The following is a 24,578-nucleotide window of genomic DNA, read 5'->3' as shown; positions in this document are numbered from 1 at the left end:
CTAAAGGATTATCATTTGAACATGGAATAAATATAAAAATTATTAATGAGAAAGCTTACTTTTTTTTGTTCTAAGTCTTAAAAGTTCAGTGTGAATTTTATATTTCTAGCATACCTCAATTCTGAGTAGCTATATTTTAAGTGCTCAACAGCCATGTATGGGTAGTGGCCCTAGTATTAGACAGCATAGTTCTAGGCCATTCTCTGTGCTCTTTCACCCACACACACATTGTTACTTACTTTCCCCCCCACTATTTATAGAAGGACATTGGTTCATGTCAGAATATAGGAAATAAAACCCCTTTTTTAAAAAAAAAAAAAAAAAAAGTCGGCACTTTGAATCCACCAGCCGCTTCTTGGAAACCCTATAGTGCAGTTCTACTCTGTCCTTAGGGCTGCTATGAGTTGGAATCAACTCCATGGCAACAGGTTTGGTTTTGATTGTTCTACTGAGTAGAACAATCGTGCATAATTTGTTGAACCACTTCTGCAGATAGATATTTAGGGTTGTTTTTCCCATTTCAAACTTCTGTGCATTTGTGAGCTTCCAGAGCATGGAGCTCTAGGTATGGGGTTGCTGTGTCAAAGAGTATGATCCTGTCTGAAGTAACATGGCTAAAAAACAATAATATATATTTTTAAACAAATATGCCAGTAAGTGTATAGCTAAATGTGTACTATCTTTTTCAAGGCAGTCATTTTAGAAAACTAAATTTTTTATTCCACCAATATTCTTTTAACTCAGTATATTAAAAATTTTTTTTTTTTTAATTTAAGAACCAGCGTAAGCTAAAATCCCAGTTCAAATGACTCTCATAGCCTTGTTCCTTTGTAACCAAACTATAATTCACTCACTCATTCATCTCTTTCTATCCATCCATCCATGCATCCATGCATCCTTCTAAGAAATAGCTTCCTAACTGGTATCCCCCGATTCTAATTTTGTTTTCCTAATAGTTCCTTCAGCTCATAGAAGCCTAAGTATTAAAAAAAAAAAAATAAATAAAAAAATCAATCAGATCACATTGTGCCATTATTTAAAATCTTTCCATAGCTCCCATGGAATTGGACTTCTGACTTGCCAACTTCTCCGTGTTCTCCCTGTTCCAGCTGCACTGACCTCCTTTCTGTTTCTAGAGCAGATCAAGTTCTTTCTGGTTTCAGTGCCTTTTCAATGGCTGTTCCCTATGCTTGGAACACTTCTCTCTGACTGTTTGCAGAGCTGCCTCATTCTTATCTTTCAGTTGCCAGCATAAACGTCACCTAAGAGCTTTCCCCAACCACCCTACCTAAATTTGCCTCCTGTCCATCATCAGTCCAGTTTATTTCTTTCACAGAATTTGTAGCAATCTGAAATTCTTTTGTTTACATTTTTGTAACCTGTCTTCTCTGACCCCCAACTAGAAAGTATACTCTTTCTTTCATGTTGTATCCCAGGGACCTAGTATAATACCTGACACGTTGTAGGTGCTAAATAAGCATTTGTAGACTGACTGAATGACAGAGTATATGCCTGCTACTATATTGCAAATTCAAGCTGAGGTACTGCACCACAGACACAAAGATTCATAAGTTTTTCCTTCGAGAAAGTCAGAGTCAGCACAACTGGACTAAACCAAAAGCAAAGAAGTTTCTGGAATAAACTGAATGCTTCAAAGGCCAGCGTAGGAAGGGCGGGGGTTTGGGAACCATAGTTTCAGGGGACATCTTAGTTAATTGGCATAATAAAATCTATTAAGAAAAAATTCTGTACCCCACTTTGGAGAGTGGCGTCTGGGATCTTAAACGTTAGCAAGCGGCCATCTAAGATGCATCAATTGGTCTCAACCCACCTGGATCAAAGGAGAATGAAGAACACCAAGGACACAAGGTAATTACAAGCCCAAGAGACAGAAAGGGCCACATAAACCAGAGACTACATCAGCCTGAGACCAGAAGAGCTAGATGGTACCGGGCTACAACCTATGACTGCCCTGATAGGGAACACAACAGAGAACCCCTGGAGGAGTAGGAGAGCAGTGGGATGCAGACCCCAAATTCTCATAAAAAGACCAGACTTAATGGTCTGACTGAGACTAGAAGGACCCCGGTGGTCATGGCCCCCAAACCATCTGTTGGCCCAGGACAGGAACCATTCCCAAAGCCAACTCTTCAGACATGGATTGGACTGGACAATGGGCTCGAGAGGGATGCTGGTGAGGAGTGAGCTTCTTGGATCAGGTGGACTCTTGAGAGTACGTTGGCATCTCCTGCCTGGAGGGAGATGAGAGGGTGGAGGGGTTTAGAAGCTGGCGAAGTGGACACGAAAAGAGAGAGTGGAGGGAGGGAGTGGGCTGTCTCATTAGGGAGAGAGCAATTGGGATCATGTAGCAAGGTATATAAAAGTTTTTGTGTCAGAGTCTAACAGGGCAGCCTGATGTTACTATAGCATACTAGATCCTGGATGATACAGAAAATGATCTTTCAGTGATGTCTGTATTTTTTTTTTTTTCTGGGAAATACTAATCCCTAGCTTTACCACCTACTTAATTTAGGTCTGTATAAAATTCCAAGTGTCTTATAAGGTAAAGATAACCTGGCACACAGAAGACACTCAATAAATATTAATTTGATGAACGCATGACATGTCACAGGTGACATAAATTCTAACAGCGGTTCCCAAAATAAGTAGATAGTGGCCCAATATATTTCCTACTTTTTCCTACTTTGTAGAAAAATCTATGTTTTGCAGGGTAAGCTCTTGAGTGTTCATTAGAGCATTACTTCATAATCTTCCATTCTTCCTGATGCTTGGTGATGTCCAAACAAAACTGTAAGCAACTTAAGTTGCTTTCTTTCTCTCTGTCTTCCTCAAATAAAGAATAGGCCATGAAAAATATATCACATAAATGTAAAAGAACTTCCAATTTTATAAGGATGCAAAGTTTTGGGACTTGCTTGTTTGATTTTTTTTTTTTTTTCGTTTTTAGTTAAAACACTTTACATACATTGCACAAGCAGTACATTGATACATTCTTGTGAAATACTTAAGTGATACATAAATATATAGCCCCAAATGACCTTAGTTTTTTTTTTTTCCCCCAGGCTACCTCTCTACCAAGGAACCCTGGGGGTGCAGTGGTTAAGTGCTTAGCTGCCAACCTAAAGGTTGGCAGTTCGAGCCCACCAGGAGCTCCGCAGGAGAAAGATGTGGCAGCCTGCTTCCGTAAAGATTACAGCCTTGGAAACCCTATGGGGAAGTTCTACTCTGTCCTACTGGGTTGCTATGAATTGGAATTGACTCGATGGCAATGGCTTTGTTTTTTTTTTTGTTGTTGTTGTTTACCTCTCTACCAATTGTTGCTGTTAGGTGCCATTGAGTCAGTGGCACCTCATGTGACAGAGGAGAACTGCCCCATAGGGTTGTCTAAGCTGTAATCTTTATGGGAGCAGATCACCGAGTCTTTCTCCCACAAAGCCACTGGATGGGTCTGAACCACCAGCCTTTCAATTAACAACCGAGTACTTAACCATTGCACTACCAGAGCTCCTTCTTCTCTACAAGAGAAATTCTTTTTCTATGATTTTCCCCTATAGATATATATGCATATATGTATGTTGTCATTTTGTTAATAGTGTTTTTATAAAAATGGGTTCCTATGAAATATGTTGTCTTGTAAATTTGTTTTTTCACTTCATGTTTCTTGGGAATATTTTCATGTCAGAGTGTCCCAATAAAAGGTTGGCATTCTTTAACCATGTATTTTGTTTATAAGCAGAATTGACAGACTTTGAAGACACAATACGCGCCACCAACACCAAGGGTTTCAACAGAGCTCAGAGTACATGTTGTGTAGTTGCTACTAAATCAACACACCAAACTTACTGCTTTCCGAGTCGATTCCAACTCTTAGCGACCCTGTAGGACAGAGTAGAACTCTCTCATAGGGTTTCCAAGGAGCACCTGGTAGATTCGAACTGCCAGCGTTTTGGTTAGCAGCCATAGCTCTTAACCACTACACCACCAGGGTTTCCACAGTTGCTACTAGTACAGGCAAATTCGACTTGGAGCCCAGGCTCTGCAGTGTTCTTGTTTTGGGAGCACACAGAGTCCTTTTGAAGACTCGCCTACACCCATCTGGTAAAAGCCAGGTGCTGGTAAGTCTCTGATCCACCCATCTTCCAGAAAATAGATGTGGGGAAAATGTCTCACATTCCTGTGGTCATGAAGCAGGGTACATCTGGTTAAAAGTTACAGTTGGGTCCCCAAAAAGTTCATGATGTTGTCGTCAATGTTTTTAAGTAGACAATGTCCATTGCTTTGGCTTCAGGGGGAAAAAAAAAGCCCTCATAATTTCTTAGGAAACATTCTGCTTTACATAAGGTAGGATCCTTTAGCTGTGTGAACAAAAACTAGTGCACACACTCTGTCTTCTGACATCCCGGTCATACACAACTTCAAAACCCTGGCTATTTCAGATGACGTGTTATTAACATCTGAAAGGTGCATGTAAATTACATATTGGGGCACAGTGTAGTTCTACTTCATTCTATTCAAAGGTGGCAGCTTGTTTTCCTAAACTTGCTGAGGGCAGAGGCTGAAGGTTTGTTTCATTTGCTCAACATGGAGGTACTTAATAAATATTTGTCGAGATAGTATTTATTGAGTGGCAAGAACTGTGGGCCAGGAATAGTCAAACCCAGCTTTGACTTCTGCCTCTGCCCCCGAGTGATGTCTATATGCCCTACACTCAATTCCTCTTTTTGGACCTCAGTTTATTTATCTATAAATAGAAGGGATAGCCGGAGGAAGTTTTAAGTCCCTTCGTGCATGAACAGTCTCAAAGCTTGTATCATTTTTCAGGCTTGGAGTATGACCTAAAATCAAGATCATTGCTGAATCTTTTAAAACCAACCCAGCAGAGAACAAACACTGTTCCAGCCCACCAAACCAGTTGCTTGCTGAGTCAATTCCAACTCATGGTGACCCCATGTGTCTCAGAGTGGAACTGTGCTCCATAGGGTTTTCAATGGCTAATTTTTCAGAAATAGATTGCCTGGCCTTTCTTTTGAGGTGCCTCTGGGTGGACTCAAACCTCCAGGCTTTCAGTTAGCAGCCATGCGTGTTAATCCTTTGCACCAGCCAAGGACTCCAGCCCACTATTCTCCGTTGTTGTCAAGTCAGTTCTTACTCATAGCACTGGTATCTCCCTATTGTCTGTTTAAGATAAGTGGATCAAATCTAACCGGAAGACTGGAGAAATTTCAAAGATACTTCTCACTATTCTTATGTAAAGGTGTGTCAAGGAGATAAAGGAATTCTGGGAGAAAGTTGTCTTTATCCAGAAAAACCTTTGGAGAAAGGATTAGTGACCAACAGGCCAAGACAGGGAAGAAAGGCTGTAAATGAGAAGCTGGAAAACTACCTCCTAATCAACTGGTAAGTAGGGTCCTCTGGAAGCTTATGCTAAAGAGAAAACCTATAAACATTGCTGCTTGGACTTAGTCAATATTATACGGGATATTAGGACAGAGATGATTAAGCCAATAGAAATTAGGGGAAATTTGCACAAAGTAGAGTTATTTGGATTTCTTGGGTGATGTTGTTGTGTGCCATCAGGTTTATTTTAACTCATGGCGACCCTATAGGACAGAGTAGAGATGCCCTGTAAGGCTTCCTAGGCTGTAGCCTTTATGGGAGCAGACTGCCACATCTTCCTTCCAGGGAGCAGCTGGTGGGTTTGAACCATTGACTTCTCGGTTAGCAGCCAAGGTCTTAACCATTGCGCCACCAGGGCTAGATTCTAATTATTTTAGTGATCTTAAATGGGGTCATGGAATTATACAGCTGAGTTGTTTAAGCTTTTTCCCGGGCAAGGTCAGTGTGAGAAATATAAGGGAGAAACTACCCCCTGGCTGAATAGTATAATACTTTTGGCTAAAACCATATTTGGGCTTGCTTGCAAGCTGTGTGACTTCAAGCTAGTCCCTTATCTTCACTGAGCCTCCTCATCTCTAAAGTGAGTGTTACATAATAATATTGAGATGGGAAAATGTGTGCCAAAGGCATAGGTTTACTCATTGACTTCTGTTTTTTGTAAAGTGTAAATAACCAGTTGTATGAAGCATAATGTCCAGTAAAGGAGGAACTAGGCTGCTGAGTTTTGAAAGTTCTCTCCTGTGATAAAACCAGAGTTTGCAAAGGCTAGTGAGCACAAATGGTTTGATTTAGTCAGAGTTTTGCTAGGTTTGAAGTGTTGGGGTATGGCCAGCCTAGGGAGGTGGGGGCTTTTAGAGTTTAGACCTCGCATTGAGGGCACTGAGAAGCCATGTAATGTTTTTAAGGTGGGGAGATATTTGATATTTGAGTGTTTAGAGAGAGACCTGAGATGATTAAAAAAAAAAAAAAAGCTATGCATGAAGGAGGAGGATTCTCCTACTCCTCCCGCGTAGCCTATAGCTTCGAATTCCTGGAGAACATCAACCACTTGGACTGACCCCTCCTTCAAATCCCTACCTCAAGCAGCCCCCTCCCGTAACCCATTGCCGCCAGGTGGATTCCAACTCATATCCACCCTATAGACACAGTAGAACTGCCCTATAGGGTTTCCAGGCCTGTGATCTTTATAGAAGCAGACTGCCACATCTTTCTTCTGGGGAGTGGCTGGTGGGCTCCAACCACTGACCTTTTGGTAAGCAGCCAAGTGCTTAACCACTGTGCCACCAGGGCTCCTCCAAGTGGCCACCTAGTGCTGCTAAATTGTCATAAAACAGCCCCTAGTACATTTGCTTTCTTAAAACTCTCCTCGGATCCCCAAAACCTTTTCCTCATAATTGTCAGCCAATGATTGAACTTCCTACTTCACTGAGGAAACCATCAACCAAGAGCTTACCCAGATGTACCCACCCATCATGTCTACCCACATACCAGTTGCCATTGATTTGATTCTGAATCATGGTGATCCCATGTGTGTCAGAGTAGAACTGTGCTCTATACGGATTTCAGTGGCTGATTTTTTGGAAGTAGATCACCAGACTTTTCTTCCGAGACACCTCTGGGTGGACTTGAACCTCCAACTTTTCAGTTAGCACTGAGCATATTAACAATTTGTACCACCCAGGATTCTGTGTACTCAACATACTACCCCTGAATTGGGCACCTGAACCCTCAAATTGGGCACTAGCTTCCATTCTTCCAATGCTTTGAAGAAGTCTTTCTCCACCAAATCAATTTTTCTTTCTCCTTTCAGTCATCTCTGGAGCATACAAATGTTATTTTTATCACCTTAAAAAAGCTCTCTCTTGACCTCACTCGCCAATCCCCCACAACTACTCCATTTTTTGTTTTGTTTTGTTCTCCTTTGTTGCAAAACTCCTTGAAATTTTCCTGTCTCCAATTCTGATTTTAGCTTCCCTTCTATACTTTGTATAGAAGTATAACATACATTTGGAAAAGTAAGCAATCACTCAGCTACTCTTCATAGAAACTTCTTTTGTCAAGGGCACTAATGACATCCAGGTTGCCAAATCCTATGGACAAATCTCATCTGTTGTCTTCTTAGCAGCATTTGGCTCATGATTATTCTCTGTTCCTTGAAGTATTTGCTTCCCTTGGCTTCCAGGACCCCATTTATCCTTTTGCTTCTCCTCCTACCTAACTGGCCTGCTTCTATTCATGTACTGGTGCCTCTTCCACTTCAAACTTTTAATGTTGGAAGGCCCCAAGTCTTAGTCCTTGTTCACAGGCCTTCCCCTAAGGATTTCATCCAGGCTTCTGGCTTTAAATACCATTTTTATGTTAATGACTACCAAATGTATGTCTTTAGCCCAGAGTGTAATATTCACCAAGAGTTTTCTCTTGAACTCCACCAGTCTCCACTTGGCCATTGTCTTAGTTATCTAGTGCTGCTATAATAGAAATACCACAAATGGGTGGCTTTAACAAACAGAAATTAATTTTCTTACAGTTTAGGAAGCTAGAAGTGCAAATTCAGAGTACTGGCTCTAGAGGAAGGCATTCTTTCTCTGTGCACTCTGGAGGGATGTCCTTGTCTCTTTTGAACTGTGCTTCTGGGCAACCTTCATGTGGCCTGGCATCTCTCTTCCCCATCTCTGGATGCTCACTTGCTTGTTTAATCTCTTTTATATTTCAAAAGAGATTGATTTAAGACACATCCTACAGTAGTAGGGTATCTCATTAACATAACAAAAACAGCCCATTCCCAAATGGAATTATAACCACAGGTGTAGGGGTTAGGATTTACTACACATAGTTTTGGGGAACACAATTCAATTCATAGTGGCTGTCTAAGACATCTCAAAATCAACATGTTAAAACTCAGAATATTACCTCTAAAACCTGTAATACACACGCTTTCCCTTCTCAGTTGGTGACACCTCCAGTCCTGCCGGTTGTTCAGGCTAAAACCCTTGGAGTCATCTTTAGACTTCTCTCTCACATCCTACAGGAAATCCTGTTTGCTCTAAACCACCAGTGTCTAAAGACTTGTTACAGCACTTCCACTACTATCCACTTTTCTCTCTCTGGATTGCTGCAATAGTCACCTGACAGGTCTTTGTGCTTCTCAACTGAACAGGCGCAAAGGTCCTTCTCAAAGGTCCTTCTTAAAGGTAAGTTGAATCCCACTGCCCTACTCCCCTGCGGTGGTACTCTTTTTCAGTCAGTGCCTTCCCTGGACCCCACACTGTTCCAGCCACACTGGCCTTTTTGCTGATCTGGGAACACACCAGGCCCCTCCTGCCTTCAGACTTTTGCCTGCCCTGTCCTCTCTCTGTGGAAAGCTCTTTCTTGCTTGGCTAACTCCCTAACAGTTTTTGTCTTTACTCAAATGTCGCCTTCTCAGTAAAGGCGAATGACCCTCTATTCAAACCTGATCATCATCTTTAAAACTGCAGCTGCCCCTTCCTCCCCATTTCTGCACTCCCAAGCTTCCTTACCCTGGACTTTGTTTTTTTCCCTTAGCACTCATTGCCTGTTATGTTAATTTTTTATTTTTATATTTATTTTATTCTAGTTAAATTTAAGCTTCATGATGTCAGAGATCTTTTCATTTACTGACAGATTTTAAGTGAATAGAGTGGTGTCTAATATATTGCCAGTAGCCAAACATATTTGTTAAATGAATATATTTTTAGTATTATATTTTGCTATGTATTCTATTACAAAATGGCTACCTTATAATCTCTGCATTTATTCTTATGATTTTAAAATATTCTGAGCATTGTATGACTTTTTTTGAAAATTGAGGTGAGATTCACACAACATAAAATTAACCACTTTAAAATGGAATTTAATACATTCACAATATTCTGCAACTATCGCCTCTAGCAAGTTCTAAAACATTTTCATCACCCTGAAGGAAGACCTGTACCTATCCTCCCTACTCCCCAGTCCCTACAACCACCAATGTATACTCTGTCTTTATGGATTTACCTATTCTGAGTATTTCATACAAATGGAATCATACAATATATGGACTTCCGTGTCGGGCTTCTTTCACTTAGCATAATATTTTTTGAGGTTCGTCCAGATTGTATTATTTTTTATTAAATAAGAGCAGTAAATTCAAGAAAATAGCTAATTAAGGGTAGTGGGCAAAGTAGGAAGAAGAGAGTAGCAGTAGAGAGACAATTTTGGAGGGAATTGTAGAAGTCTAGGTTACAGATTAGGAGCCCTGGTGGCTCAACAGTGAAGCACTTGACTACTAATGTAAAGGTTGGTGGTTTAAAACCACCCAGCTGCTCCATGGGAAAAAGACCTGATGATCTACTTCCGTAAAGATTACAGGCAACAAAACCCTGTAGGGCAGTTCTACTCCATCGGTTGTAGCTGGGGTTGCTTGCATGGGGTTGCTACAAGTCAGAAATCTGACTCAGTGGCACCCAACAACAGCACTAACAGGTTACAGGTTGTGGAGGCCTGATTTAGGTAGTGGGAATGAGGGGCAGACTGCCTGGTACCAGGGGATGGATGAAGTGAAGCGCTAGACGTGGAGGGGTTGAGGGAGAGCTTGCTTTGGTGAAGACAGGGAAAATGCAAGAAGTTGCACTGCTTTGCAGGAGGTTGGGAACTGGAGAGCAGGGTAGGCTCCACACAGCAAGGGGAATGATGACAACATCAGAGAACAATGAATTCAGTTCTGGAATTTACTGCTTTGTAGCTAGCTGTGCTTTATGCAATTGTAGCTTCCAGTAAGCAGCTGGAATTTCAGGTTTGGAGCCTGAGTCTTGTCACCCCATTGGCCCTTACTCCTCTTCTGGGATGTATCCTTCAAGGAATTGCAAATTTAACCCTGAAGAGTAGTGGTTCATGAAGGCTGTATAGCTCAACTGAAAAAAAAAAAAAAAAAAAACTACTGTGCTGCATCACTTGGGAGCCGTTAGGACCCAGAAGAGGCTCTTGCAGGCTTATATCAGAAAATCCAATACTATGGAGTTGTACAGTTATTTAACATCTTAGAGACTTGGTACATGTCCTGAACACTCATTCTCATAATGTCTGCCTTGACTCTTGCTCATCACTCTCTCAGCTTAAAAATCCCTCTTCCCCTTTCCCCATTCTTCTACGAGTATGAACCTCACATGCCACTTTTTTTTTTTTTTTTTAAGGATTTCCTTTCACCTACCCCTACTCCCCAATCAAAATGAATGGCCTTTCCCCATACCTTTGTGCTTTCACTTGTTTGTTCAATCAATATTTATCGAGTCTCTTATAACGATCAAGAAGTCCCTGGATATGCAAATGGTTAAGCATTCTACTGAAAGGTTGGTGGTTTGAGTCCACCAGAGGCACCTTGGAAGAAAGGCCTGGTGATCTACTTCTGAAAAAATCTGCCATGAGAACGTATGCAGCACAGTTCCACTCTGACACACATGGGGTCACCGTGAGTTGGAATGGATTTCATGGTAACTAGACTGGTATAATGATCCAGGGATAGATCAGAGAAAGGGATGGAAGAGCTGTATTTAAAGGTGTGTATGTTCTAGAGTTATGCTGTCTGATCTGGTAGCCACATGTGCTACTTAGATTAAAGTTAATTAAAATTAAATAACAATTTATTTCTTCAGTCCCACTAGCAAAATTTTAAGTAGTCACATGTGACTTAGTGGCTACTGTATTGGACAGCACAGATCTAGAGGGAAACAAGATAAATGTTATATAGAGAATTGAACTAGGGTGGTACGGAGAGAATGACTTTAGAGGGATCAGAGTAGTATGTGAGGAGGTGATATTTAAGTGGGCATCAAGATGACAAAGCAAAGGTGAAAATGGCATGGTCAAGGAATGGGTGTCTAGGCAAAAGACAGCACTAGAGAAAAGGCCTAAGGTAGAGATAAATTTGAAAGAAAACCAGAGTGGTTGGAGCCACATGAGCAAGGGAGAGAGTGGTCTAAAAAAAGGTAGGCAGGTGCCAGACCACTGGAGCTTTGTAAACCTGGGTAAACAGTTTGGTTTATTTTTTTTTTCCTTGAGAGAGGCATGAAGAGGTTGTAAATATGGGGAATGACATGGTCTGTGATTATATACTGACCATTTATCTCACTCTGCCTGATATTATTAATTAGTTCCTTATTTATAGGGTTGCTATAAGTCAGAATTGACTCAATGGAAATGGGTTTGGATTTTTTGGTTTTACTTACCTTTGTCTCTGCCAGATTGCACAATCTTGGGTTTTTTTCATCCTTAGTATCTTGAATCAGGCCCTGTAGTCTCATATATTAGTAATAAAGGTTACAGAATTGAATTAAAATTTTAAAAAATTCTTATCACCGACCTACCTAGTCTTTTTCCAGCCTGAGTATAATGCAACTAGTCATAAAATATTTTACCTCCCAAATAAATAAGACCTAATTCTGTGTGAACCGTTTCAGAATTTGCCCTTCCCTCACCTTTCGTGATGGCTAAGGTGGGATCAATAGTGTCCCCTCCCAGTGTATAATGGCAAAGAATGATGGGATAGTAGATACCTAGAAATGAACTCATCACATCACCTAATTGAATTCAAGAGTGTGGGGAAAGTTTGGCATTGTAAAGTTGGAAGGGCGTTTAAGGATCATATGGTCCAACACTTTGATTTTATGGAAAAGGAGAATTACAGAAAGTAGGCCATGGGACAGACAGTCTGTGTGAAGAACCAGTGACAGGAGAAAGCTTGTGTTCAAGAAACTGGAAAAGGCCTAAAGCAGGGGCCTCCCTTCAACCAAGGTCTGTGTAAGTCACTGAAGTTTGACAGATAAGGCTGGGGTAGGTTGAAGAACTCATGCCCAGTCTAAAGGGATAAGGTATGTTATAGATTGAATTGTGTCCGCCCCAAATATGTGTTGGAATCCTAAACCCTGTATCTGTGGATGTAATCCCATTTGGGAATATGGTTTTTTTGATTACGTTAATGAAGCCATATCAGTATAGGGTGTGTCCTAAACCTAATTGATTTTGAGTTATAAAAAGAGCAGATTAGATACAGAAGGAAGCACAAAGATAGATACCATGTGAACATGACCAACGAACTGATGAATCCTGGGGCTACAGAAGCTGAAAGACAAGGGTCTTCTAGAACTGACAGAACCACTGCAGCCAGTGCTTCTAGCCTGAGCCGTTCTTTAAAGCCACCCACCTGTGGTATTTCTGTACTAGTACTAGATAACTATGACAGGGTGTTTGGGCCCTGTGTTGTCAGGCTTTAAATTTCATTTTACGAAAAGTCAAAAATCTGCATTCTCATGTGCACTCTCTGGATTTTTAAATTTTAGCAATTAATTAAGAAATAAGCTTTTAAACAGTGTCAGAAAAGCATGTCTGCAGGTCAAACATAGTCTTTGGGCCACAGTTTGTAGCATCAGGTTTCAGGCCTCTTCCCAGTACATAGGCTGCTGAGTGTGGGGTTCCAAGTCCTAGGCAGTGCCAGACTCACTGCCACAGTATGCCAAGGTCACCTGCTTTACCATGAAGCTGATCATGGGCTGAAAGAACATGAAAGAAAGTCAGCAAGAGAGCACCTTTGCCTGTCTCACTGGAAGGAGTTACCAAATCTTTAGAACTGATGGGAAGTTAATGAAGTACTAGGCAGGTTTACTCATGTTTGGATGGTTTAATGATTAAGAGCAAAAGTCATGTGTCAGGGTTTGGAACGTAGGCTCATTTACCCCCTCCAAGACTCAGTTTCCTCCTCTGTGAATGGAGTTAATAGCAGCTCCTACCTATGGGGTTCTGCTACATGGACTGTCCTTGAAAAATTTTAGCTAATACAGAAAGATGGAAACAACATAAGTGCTCATCAACAGATGAATGGATAAACAAACTATGGTACATACACACAATGTAGCACTACAAAATGATAAAGAACAGTGATGAATCTGCCAAGCATCTCACAACATGAGTAAATCTGGAGGGTGTTACACTGAGTGAAATAAGTCAATCACAAAAGGACAAATATTGTATGAGGCCACTATTATAAAAACTCATGAAAAGATTTACACATAGAAAGATACAATCTGATGGTTACTAGGGAGGGGAGGGGAGGCCTGGTGGTGTAGTAGTTAAGAGCTCAGCTGCTAACCGAAAGGTCAGCAGTTCAAATCCACCAGCCACTTGTTGGAAACCCTATGGGGCAGTTCTACTCTGTTCTATAGGGTTGCTATGAATCAGAACCAGTTCCATGGCACCTAATAACAACAATGGGGGGGGGGTGGTGGAAAGAGCAAAACACTAACTAAACAATAGATAAGTGATAACTTTGGTGAAGGGTAAGACAGTACACAATACTGGAGTCATAGCTTTATAGACACATCCGAACTCCCACAGGGGTTGAGTTACTGGGCTGAGGACTGGGGACCATGGTCTTGGGGCATATCTAGCTCAATTGGCATAACATAGTGTATAAGGAAAATGTTCTACTCCCTGCTTTGGTGAGTAGCATCTGGGATTCTAAAAGCTTGTGTGCAGCCATCTAAGGTATGTCTACTTGTCCCACCCCATCTGGAGCAAGGGAGAATGAAGAAAACCAAAGACAGAGGGAAAGATTAGTCCAAAGGACTAATAGAACACAACTACCACAGCCTCTACCAGACTGAGTCCAGCACAACTAGATGGTTCCCAGCTACCGCCACTGACTACTCTGACAGGGATCACAATAGAGGGTCCTAGACAGATGTTCTAACTCACAAAAAAAAAAGACCAGACTTACTGGTCTGATGGATACTGGAGAAACCTTGAGAATATGGCCGCTGGACACCCTTTTAACTCAGTACAGAAGTCACTCCTGAGGTTCACCCTTCAGCCAAAGATTAGACAGACCCAAAAAAAAAACAATACTACATGTAGCTCAACTATGTATCCAAGACTAAGTGGGTACACCAATCCAGGGGCAAGGATGAGAAGGCAGCAGAGAACAGGAAAGCTGGACAAATGGAAATGGGGAAACCAAGGTCAAGAAGGGGAGCGTGTTGACACATTGTGGAGTTGGCAACCAGTGTCACAAAACAATGTGTGCATTGTTTGGTGAGAAACTAATTTCCTCTGTAAATCTTCGTCTAAAGCACAATAACAATTTTTTTTTTAAAATCCTAATATTATAATGTATATTTAGGTGTAGTTCTCAAAGTTCTCCCACTCCACTTTTGCTCATTATAACAACCTTTGAAGGAGACACAGCAAGTATTTTTAGTCCTGTTTTACAAATGAGGAAATCAAGGTTTGGAGGGGCTTGGCGACTCCTAGAGATACTCAGTGGTGGTGGAGCTGGGATTTGAACCTGTGTCTCCAAATTCTGCTGCTTCCTGATACATTCTCTTGACATACCTCAGAAAGTATGTAATATGAGTCATTATTTCTGGTAGCACGAATGGTTAGGCACAGTGATTCACATTCTTGCTCAACTCTTCTAGCTAATGGCAAACTTAGCATTTAACTGGTTGAGGATGAAGACAAATCTTTGTGGCCACAGGGGAGGAAAAACCCTATGTCTACCAAAGGGCCAGAGTTCTTGCATCCTAGAGGCCAAGAGGAAGTGCACCTTTGACATTAGAAGGCTGGTCTTTTCTCTAATGTTCTGTCATTGAACCACACTCTTAATCTTTGCCTCTGGCTCCTCCCTATTTGTTCCTCTATCTGCTGTGTCAAAACCAGGAATCCAGTTGGAGGCTCTGTGTTGGGAAGGAGCTGGGATATAAAGGGCTGCTTCTGAGGGCTGCTTCCCTTGCCTGCTGGCAAGCGCAGACAGAGCCCTCAGCTTCCGGAACCAACAGAATCCTGCAGCTGTGTGGTGGTCTTCTGACATACCCAGCAGAGCAGGTTCATGTGATTTGCCTAGTCAGGGTGAAAGGAGAAGTTCAAATCTGAGAATTAAGACTTTCTCGGATACCATCTGGTCAGGGTACGACCAACCAGTCTGTCTTCTCACTTTTCTTCAGGCTGATCCCGTGATGCATCCTCAGGTAGTTATTTCAAGTCTCATACTGCTTCTGACAGGTAAGTGATGAGGAGGGCTGAGGATGGGGAGTGAAGGGGGTGGCAGTGGTGGAGGAAGCTATTCCTTGGACTATATTTGACAGTAATGGGTTCATTAGTGAGCAAAGAGCTAGGCTAAAATCTTACTCCAAAGAAGTTACTTAAATGCAGTGAATTACCAAATCCATGGTGAAGATACAGAACAGTGTGTCCTGTGTGGGTAGGCATTGTGTACGCATAGACTCTCTCTCAAGCATAGAAAAGAAATAGTAACGGTGGATACCATGGTGTGGGGAGAGGAAATGGTGATGGGGGTGGAAGGGAGACTTTAGCTCTTCCTATACTCTTTGGTCCTTTTTGATTTTTTTTTTTTAAATCGCGAACAATTATTTCTTTAAAAAAAATTTTTAATTTAAAAAGTTCTATGCATTCAGGGAAAAAAAAATACCCCTGAGGAACAGATATATCCTAAATTTTAAAAACTAGTAATCCCTGGAAAGTGAGATTATGGGGAAAGTTCTTTTTTTTTTTTTTTTTAAATTATGTATGTTCCTAATATTTTGTTTTTATTATTAGCATGTATCACATTTGTAATCAGAAAAATAGGGCATTAGGCAAAATTAAATACTATAAGAATTCCAGTGAAAGATACACTCTTACTTTATCTAGTAACGAGCCTTTTTTCCTAGAGCAGTTCCCAAACTCACAGCCCAGTAGTAAATTATGATTAATAAGGGAGTCTCGGATTTTTTTTTAAGGGCATCTTGACTGCATTTTTTGTGCCACTACACCAGGACATAGTTTTTGGTTTGGTTTTCAAATGGCACAGTTTAGGACTTAAAATAATATTTTCCTCTCCTCTGTTTGTTTTGCCTGGGTAACTGGGCCTTGCTCAGTTGCTAGCCTCTCATTGACTTGTGAGAAGAGGCCCCTGCTCAGATTTTTTTGGACCAATCCTAAAGCCCATAATAAGCCTCAGCCCCAACTGGAGGTATTATAAACCCATATTTTAAAAACTGATTTCTGAAGAATGTATCTGATTTCTGCCTTCATGCCAGCAATGCTTTAAACAAAATATTAGCTCTGTTTTGTTTTGGAAGGTAGGGACTCAGAAAGAGGAGATGATCCCATTTACAAAAGCTGTTTTTAAATTGCATTAAGACTTAAAAAAAAATATTTAAATGCCTTAGAATTTATTATTTTTTTAAAAAATGTCTTTCAACTGATACAGCGATTGATTCTCAGGAGGGGCCTGGGAGCCTGGAGCAAGAGGGAGACGTTTCATTGCATATGCCCTTTTGTACTGTTCTCATTTTTAAAAAACCACAGGCATGTATTACCTATTTAAATATCAACAACAAGGGGCAGATACCTGGCAAGCTCAGGTGAAACACATACTCATGTATTACTGGAGTGTCATTTAGTTCAAACCTTTCGGAACGCAATTTGGCCATATTCATCAAAAGACTGAAAAATATTCCTACCCTTTATTCTGGTAATTTCTCTCTTAGAATTTACAATATTAGGAAACAATACTAAACACAGAAAAAGTTCTATGCAGAAAGATTTTGTGAAGTTACTAATAATAGTAAAAATGGAAACAACCTGAGGATCTTAGAGTACGATAAAGTATGTTTTATCCACAAGCATGACCATTAAAAATAATGCAGATGAAGAGTATGCTAACACAGATAAATGCTTATAAGTATTAATTTTAAAAATTCAAGCAACAACGTCATATGATTAGAAATCAAATACGCTATGCAAAGAAGACAAGAGATAAATAATAAAGTAAAAAAATTAAAATAAAAATATTGAACCCTCATTCTTTGTTTCTCCTCTCTTTATCTGCAGATGCTGTAGCTTCTTATCTGCAAGTGAATGGAGTAGAGGGCCAGCCTGTCACACTACCCTGTACATACTCAGGACAGCTCACGTCCATGTGCTGGGGCCGAGGGAAATGTCCTAATTCTCAGTGCTCAGACGAAATTATCTGGGTTGATGAATCCGGATCCCAGATCACCTTTCGGAAGCACAGACGTTATAAGCTAAATGGGTCCCTTTTGAAAGGGGATGTGTCTTTGACTGTAGACAATGCAGTCAAGGCAGACAGTGGCCTGTACTGTTGTCGTATTGAACACAGGGGTTGGTTTAATGATCATAAACTCACTATATCATTGGAGATTAAAGCAGGTGAGCTCGAGTTTTTCTTCTTTCTTTGGTCATTTCCTGCGGGTTAACTAAGATGGAGGGTTTTCTGTTCGGTAATAATTTTCTCTTTTCATTTAATAGAAAAAGAGGAGGTCCTACAGTCCTGTTTTCAAATAATAGGAAAGCTTTTATGTGTGTAGATGAAGTGCTAAGACCAACCTTGATTCAAGGCCTTAGGCCAGAAGATCTTGGCAGTCAGCAGACTATCTCCTGAAGCAGTGCTTTAAAAATGTTAGTTGGTCCATGAAAAAGCATTCACTATTCCATAGAGAAATCTAGTGAATGCATTATTATTTTTTATTGTATTTTAGATGAAGGTTTACAAAGCAAACAAGTTTCTCAGTAAACAATACACATATTGTTTTGTGACATTGGTTGCTGACCCTATGACATGTCAACACTCTCCCTTTCTCGACCTTGGGTTCCCCATTACCAGCTTTCCTGTCTCCTCCTGCCTTCTCGTTCCTGCCCCTGGGGTGTTGTGCCCGTTTAGTTTTTGTTTTGTTTTATGGGTCTGTCTAATCTTTGGCTGAAGGGTGAACCTCAAGAGTGACTTCCTTATTGAGCTATAAGGGTGTCTGGGGTTTACCTAGTCTCTGTCAGATCAGTAAGTCTGGTCTTTTTTGTGTGTGAGTTAGAATTTTGTTCTACATTTTTCTCTGGTTTTGTCTGGGACCCTCTACTGTGATCCCTTTCAGGGCAATCAGTGGTGGTAGCCGGGCACCACCTACTCGTGCTGAACTCAGTCTGGTACAAGTTGTGGTAGTTGCGGTCCATTAGTCCTTTGGACTAATCTTTCCCTTGTGTCTTTGGTTTTTGCTAGTAAATATTTTTATCAAGCTTAATTGATTCGAAGAACTGCCCTTTTGTGGAGATTATGTCTTAGAAGAATATTAAAATGTCCTTAAAAAAAAAAAACTGTTATGGAAGATTTCCAACATAAAGGTAGAGAATAATGTAGTACTGTTAAATATAGCACCTGCTTTAACAATTGTCAACTCAGGGCCAATCTTGTTTCATAGATGGTTTTATTTCTTTGCTTTTCCTGACACTGGATTTTTAGAAACATGTCTCATATCATATCATCACATCGTATCATAAAAATTGCATTAAAAAAATGAAATGGCTTTATATTACAATACTAAATGTTTGCATCCCAACAACTCTGAGTCAGTTGCTTCTAAGAAGTTATGAGATCCAAACATCTGGCAACATTATATTTTCCCATTTTGATGTGGTCATCCTGATTTTCCTGAGAATTTCTTGAGAATTTCGTGTCTCTGGTGCTGTTTTCTAATGAATCTCCTTCCACAAAGGCCAGTTGATAATATTGATAATAGATAATTGATAATAGAACCTAAGACCTGTGACCTTGACAACTGTGTCTCTATTTCATAATTTGTGCTTGTTGCTGCCTTTTTGTCTGTTTGTTTAATAAAGAGGAAAAGACCTTCCTAGAACTCTATTTAGCAATCTCCCAGCCTTTGCACATGACTTGCTTCCCTCATAAAGCCAAGCAGGCTGAGATTTGTTCTAAGGAGAAATGGCTGACTGAGGAAACTGCATCAGGGAGGCAGTTTAGGGAAGTTGCCAAAAGAAGAGGGCGATAGAGCGTGCTAGAGGAAACAGACGTGAGGGGTCTGCAGGTGGAGAATAAGGGACAATAGGGCTATGAGTACAATTTTCTTGGAATTGTGAAATTATATTATTACTGGTTTGGCTGGATTTTTAAAAAAGTGGCCTTGAAAGAAATTAGCAGGAGACTTTTATATTATGCTTGGAAATTCAGTGAGAGGTGGGTAGTTACAAAACTAGTGTTGGGTCCAGTCAAGAGTAGGTAGATGTCCAGTGAAAGCCTGCAGATTTCAGAGGTGGTTCTAAAACTGAGCCAACGTGACTCTCTGCCTCTTCCCCAAATAACCAAGCTTTTACTTTGGTTTTCTTGTGTTTTTCACAAGTTGAGCTTACTCTCCAACCCTCTTTGGGGCTTTTCCTCATCAGCTTCTTCTATTCTTGCAGCTTCTCAGACTTTGAGACTTCTTCCTGGGGGAAAAATTTACTGCTGAGGAAGAAAAGAAAGTTTATGAGACAGCCAATTCAGTTTCCTTCTCTCTATTACTGTTCCCATTATGGTCCTTTGATCAGGTTTTTTTGTGTGCTTGCTGTTTTCTCCAGATTCTATTTTAAGCTGTGGAGGGAGAAGGTTGGATTGTACTGTTCTTAACAAGTTAGACCAGTGTTAATGAACTATATAGCCCAAGGGCCAGATCAAGCCCACCACCTATTTTACAAATAAAGTTTTATTGGAAAACAGCCACCTCCACTTGTTTACATACTGTCTATGGAGTTGAGTAGTTGTGATAGGGAGCATAGGGCCCCCAAAGATTAAGATATTTACTATCTAGCCCTTTACAGAAGGTGTTTTCTGACCCCTATTTTTGGCTAATGCCTTGTACACAGTAGGCACTCACAAATATTTGTTGAAAACCTTTTTTTTTTTTTCTCCTCAAGGCAAACATTGACTACATTCCAAATTAAATCGGATTCCTTAGAAAGGGGAGTTTTCAAACAAAATGTCCCCTATTCTAGGGACATGAGGGCTTTTATAAATAAGGGTTCTGGGTGGAGATATATATATAGATATATTTAGTAGAGTTGGGGTTTAATGAAAATTCTTGGAGGAAAAAAATTTGTGCCTGGTGAGAAAAAAAAAAAAACAAACCCATTCATTCTTGAGTCATTACTTCATTGACTCTCCTTTTGTGCCAGGTCCTGTTTTTGGACTTAATTCTATTCTCAGCTTTCTCTCTGTGTAGCTCTAAGACTTTCTGTGAGTCATTTAGATTTCCATAACCACATCTGACTCACTCTGGAAGGTGTCAGTTATTACCTCTTGTACATTATCTCTCAGGCAGGAAGGAACCTTAGTAGCTCTTTCCTACCAAATGCATAAATCCTTCCTGTTCTGGTCTGCACATGTGGTCCAGCATAGGCCAAAGAGTGTCACTTAACCCTCACTTAAGGTACAAGTCTGTAGGGTGGGTGCTTTCAGGACTGACTGAGCTGACTCCTCTTCATTATATCTGGTAAACGTTCTGGGCCTGAGAACTGCTATTTAAGCCTTAGTCATTCACCTAAGAGAAGGAAAAAGAACTGCTGATCCTCTAGACTCTACATACCTTCCCTACCTCAGAGGTGTTCATGAAGACACATAAATCCGATATGCATGTCTGGTCTTCTAAAAGTGCTTCTATGCAAATACAAGGTGTCATTTCTCACCTCACATCTCCCCATATGTATATTTTTCAGTGCAGCTGTTTCCTTTTTGTGAGTGTATCTTCAAGCCCTCCCCTATCACACATCCTAGTTGACCGATGACAAGGACTCTGAGTTCAGAAGAGAAATGCCTAGTCGTGTTGTGTATGGTCTCTCACTGGGTGTGCTTATGCGCAGCCGCAGCTTGCAGTTACTTCTTCCTGCTTGATCCATCCTCACCTTCATGTTGATTTCTTACCGCAGCCCAGGACACCAATGTTCCAACATCACCTAGGGTCTCTACCTCTGCTCCTCCAACGCCAACACCAGAGCACAACCACAAACCAGGTAAAACAGATGTGCTTCTGAGCCCAAAGGCTTTCTAATGAGGAAATGTAGACCCTGCAGGGCATTGTTTCAAGGCAGAAGAACTTAGGGTCAATCTAGGGTTAAGGGTTATTACCTGGATTCTAAGAATGGGCTTCATCGAATCTGTGACCCTCCTTCCCCACCCCCAAATTATATGCAGCCTTTTGTGTGTACAAGCACTTTCAGGGGGAGGGAACGCATGGCTTTTATCAGACTCTTAAAGGGATCAATTATTAGTCAAAAAAGGCAAGACCACAGATCTAGAGCATCTAATGAGGTTAGTGTGGCTCTGGTCCAGCTGGACACAGGTTTGTGAGGAAAAACTAGGAAATCCAGAGAACAAGGGTCAGGTTAATTAGATTCTGTTCTTCAGGAGCTCCGAATAGAGATAATTTAGCTCTCTGAAGTAAGACCCTTCCGCTTAAGGAAGAGATTTCAGTGAAACTAACATTTACTGTGTGCATCTTACATGAGGGGCACCACGCTAAAAGCTTTACAAATACTATTATGTCATTTAAATCTATGACAACCCTATGCATTGTAGATATGATTCAATCATATTTTATATTTGTGGGAACTGACACACAGGGTCTAAGTTGCTTGTTGAAAGTCACACAGATAGAAAGTGGAGGCAGAATTCTATCTCCATTAATCTGAATTTTTGCCCTTAGCTACTCGGTTGTGCCTGCTATCAGGAGCACTGAGCTTTGTGTTTGGATGAATCTGCCTTGACCTATATCCTCACTGAAAAAGCCTTTTTATACAGCTACCCTATCTTTTGGGGGCAGTCAGTGACTTACAGGATTTTGCTTCTAGCATCCTTTATTTATGTAGCATGAACATTGCAAAAGATACTATTTTTACTGCTGAAAAAGTGAACATCAGTTTTTAAAGACTTCAGGGACTTAGAACGTATACATGTTCATTTTTCCATTTAGGCCACATGGTTCTTACTTCAAATTATCCATAGATAAGAGTTTAGATTTAAGATAAATAGAGAATAACTTGACATAAAAATAGAGGTAGAGAAATAGCTTGTCATTGTGAGGACAAGTTTAGGTTCAAGCCTTCAATTTTGGGGATTAAAGATAACTTTTAGTGGAGATTCTTAAAGCCCCAAAAGCTCTTTGACCCCTTGAGCTGGCTCTGGATTCTGAGGAGTAACAGAGATGTCACAAGCTTTTAGCCAGAAAAACCTGATAGAACATTGATTTCCCCTGACTCCTGTTGAACCATTGTGTATATTTAACCAGGAGGGGTCTGAAGGATTGGGCTAGGAGCTGAGTTTGGAAGAGGGGGTCTTAGGTCATATCTGGGATTTTAGAGCCATAAAAGTTTGTAAGAAAAACAGCTTTGTTCCAGGCAGCTGAACAGAGAGAGTCTGTTGACTTTCTCAATATTGATTTAACATCTTAATACTTAGTTCGTGCCTGCTAAGGTGGATTAGTAGACTTGGCTTGGAGAACATGCAGAGGTCGTTGCACTTCATTTAAAACATAGATTCAGAAGAAAAGCATTTATTCATAGATCCATATGACCTCGTGGCGGATAGTATTAATTGAGCCTTATCCTCATTCTGAGGAGTCTCTGGGTGGCACAAACGGTTAAGAGCTTGGCTGCTAACCAAAAGGCTGGTGGTTTGAGTCCCTCAGAAGTAAGGCCTAGCAATCTACTTCCGAAAGATCACAGCGATGGAAAACCCCAGGGAGGACAGTTCTACTCTAACATACGTGGGGTCACCATGAGCCAGAATTGGCTCATAATTTAGAACCTGAAGAAGGCAAGGAATCCAGATTGGGACTAATGTGAAGGGAGAAGGGCGTTTAATGCAAATTCCCGAGGTTCAGTTCTTTGAAAGTAAAATCCTTGTCCTGATAGCGATAGAGAGGTTGAGTTTGAAATCAAAACTTGCAGTATAAGGAGAAGGTAGTCCAATGCAGGGACTGATATTTATTTATTTATTTTTAATCTATCTCTTGCCTGGGCTCAGTGACTCTGCAACATGCCTAAAACCTTCCTGTATGATTGTAGGTTGTAAGAGCAGGGGAGAAAGAAACTTGAGCAAAGCATTTAAGCACAAGAGGTCTTTTGCACAAACCTAAATTGGGTAAAGACTCTGATCATGTGACACTCTTGTGTTGGCCTGGTCTTAATTCCTAAGGAAGGGCACATCCTATTGTAACTTTGAGCATTAGAGAAAAGTAAAAAAAAAAAAAAAAAAGCAACTCAGAACATGAGAAAGGGTGACGTTGAAATCTGAAATCATCGAAGCTGTGGTGGGAAGAGAAATCAGAGAAAGACTAACAAATTTAGAAGTGTAAGAAATTTGTTCAACTCACACAGCTGATTTGAGCTGCCAGACTCGGCACTCAAATCAGATGTCTTATTCCAGAGTATGTACCTTAACTCTATGTCAGTCGTGGTCAAAAAACTGAATGCTCCCAATATTCAAGACAGAAAAAGCACGATTACCTGTTGGGCAAGAGTGCCATGGTGAGCTGGTGGCAATAGGAAAGACCAGGTTTGGGAATTATCTTCTAGGTTCCACCACTAACTTGCTGTAACATTTTGTGGCGCTGTAAGAGAAGAAAATCATAGAAATATCTTATAAAGAGGCAAGAGATCAACTCAGCAGATAAACCCATTGCCATCAAGTTGATTCCAGCTCATGGCAATCCAATGTATTACAGGATAGAACTGAGTTCCATAGGATTTCCTTGGCTGTAATCTTTACAGAAGCAGGTGGCCAGGCCTTTCTTATGAGGTGCCACTGGGTGGGTTTGAACAGCCACTTTTTGATAAGTAGCCAAGCACAAACCATTTGCAATACCCAGGGATACTCTACTGATAAGAAAAGTGAGTTATCTGATAGAAAAATCAGGGAGTGATTTTAAGAAAGGAAAGGGGAAAATTAAAGAGTTCTTAGTGGAAGTTTTTTTTTCTTTTTTTGATGGGAAGTGGAAGATGAGTCAGAGATGACACTGGTAATCACCCTTACAAAAGGGGAGAATGGAAGGCAACTGCAGAAGGAGCCACAGTCAGGATTTGCCAGGAAACTTGTCTTAAATGTCATGAATCATTGCCAAGGCTAAGACATTGGACACTATTGTCACTTTGAAGAGATACCAAGGAATTCAATATGTGAGTATCTGCCCTGTGTTGGAGTCACTGGGTGTTGCTAATGTACCCAGCTGCTAACTGAATGGTTGGAGGTTCGAGTCCATCCAGACGCACCTAGGAAGAAAGGCCTGATGATGCACTTTCAAAAAATCAGCTGTTGAAAACTTGATGAAGCACAA

At 40.7% G+C, this 24,578-nt stretch overlaps 1 protein-coding gene across 6 annotated transcripts in view; it reads left to right on the top strand.

Moving 5' to 3' along the window:
* Positions 1 to 5,379: 5,379 nt before the first annotated feature.
* HAVCR1 (hepatitis A virus cellular receptor 1) overlaps positions 5,380 to 24,578 on the top strand; it is an 88,012-nt gene continuing 68,813 nt past the window's right edge. For 2 of the 6 annotated variants that reach the window (XR_007516170.1, XM_049874204.1), the window contains exons 1-3: positions 15,017 to 15,465; positions 17,299 to 17,637; positions 21,175 to 21,258. Coding sequence is in view for 5 of the 6 variants with exons in the window: in XM_049874204.1 (XP_049730161.1) it covers positions 15,420 to 15,465; positions 17,299 to 17,637; positions 21,175 to 21,258 (469 nt within the window). In the remaining variant the exon portion in view is untranslated. Of the gene's footprint in view, positions 5,419 to 8,536; positions 8,610 to 15,016; positions 15,466 to 17,298; positions 17,638 to 21,174; positions 21,259 to 24,578 lie in introns of those variants that run through there. The other 4 variants (XM_049874201.1, XM_049874200.1, XM_049874202.1 and 1 more) reach the window with 4 other exon arrangements.

The sequence above is a fragment of the Elephas maximus genome, chromosome 2, assembly GCF_024166365.1.
Source record: "Elephas maximus indicus isolate mEleMax1 chromosome 2, mEleMax1 primary haplotype, whole genome shotgun sequence".
Classification (NCBI taxonomy): domain Eukaryota; kingdom Metazoa; phylum Chordata; class Mammalia; order Proboscidea; family Elephantidae; genus Elephas; species Elephas maximus.
The sequence above is the reverse complement of the archived record's forward strand: the minus strand, read 5'-3'. Positions and strand labels throughout refer to the sequence as shown.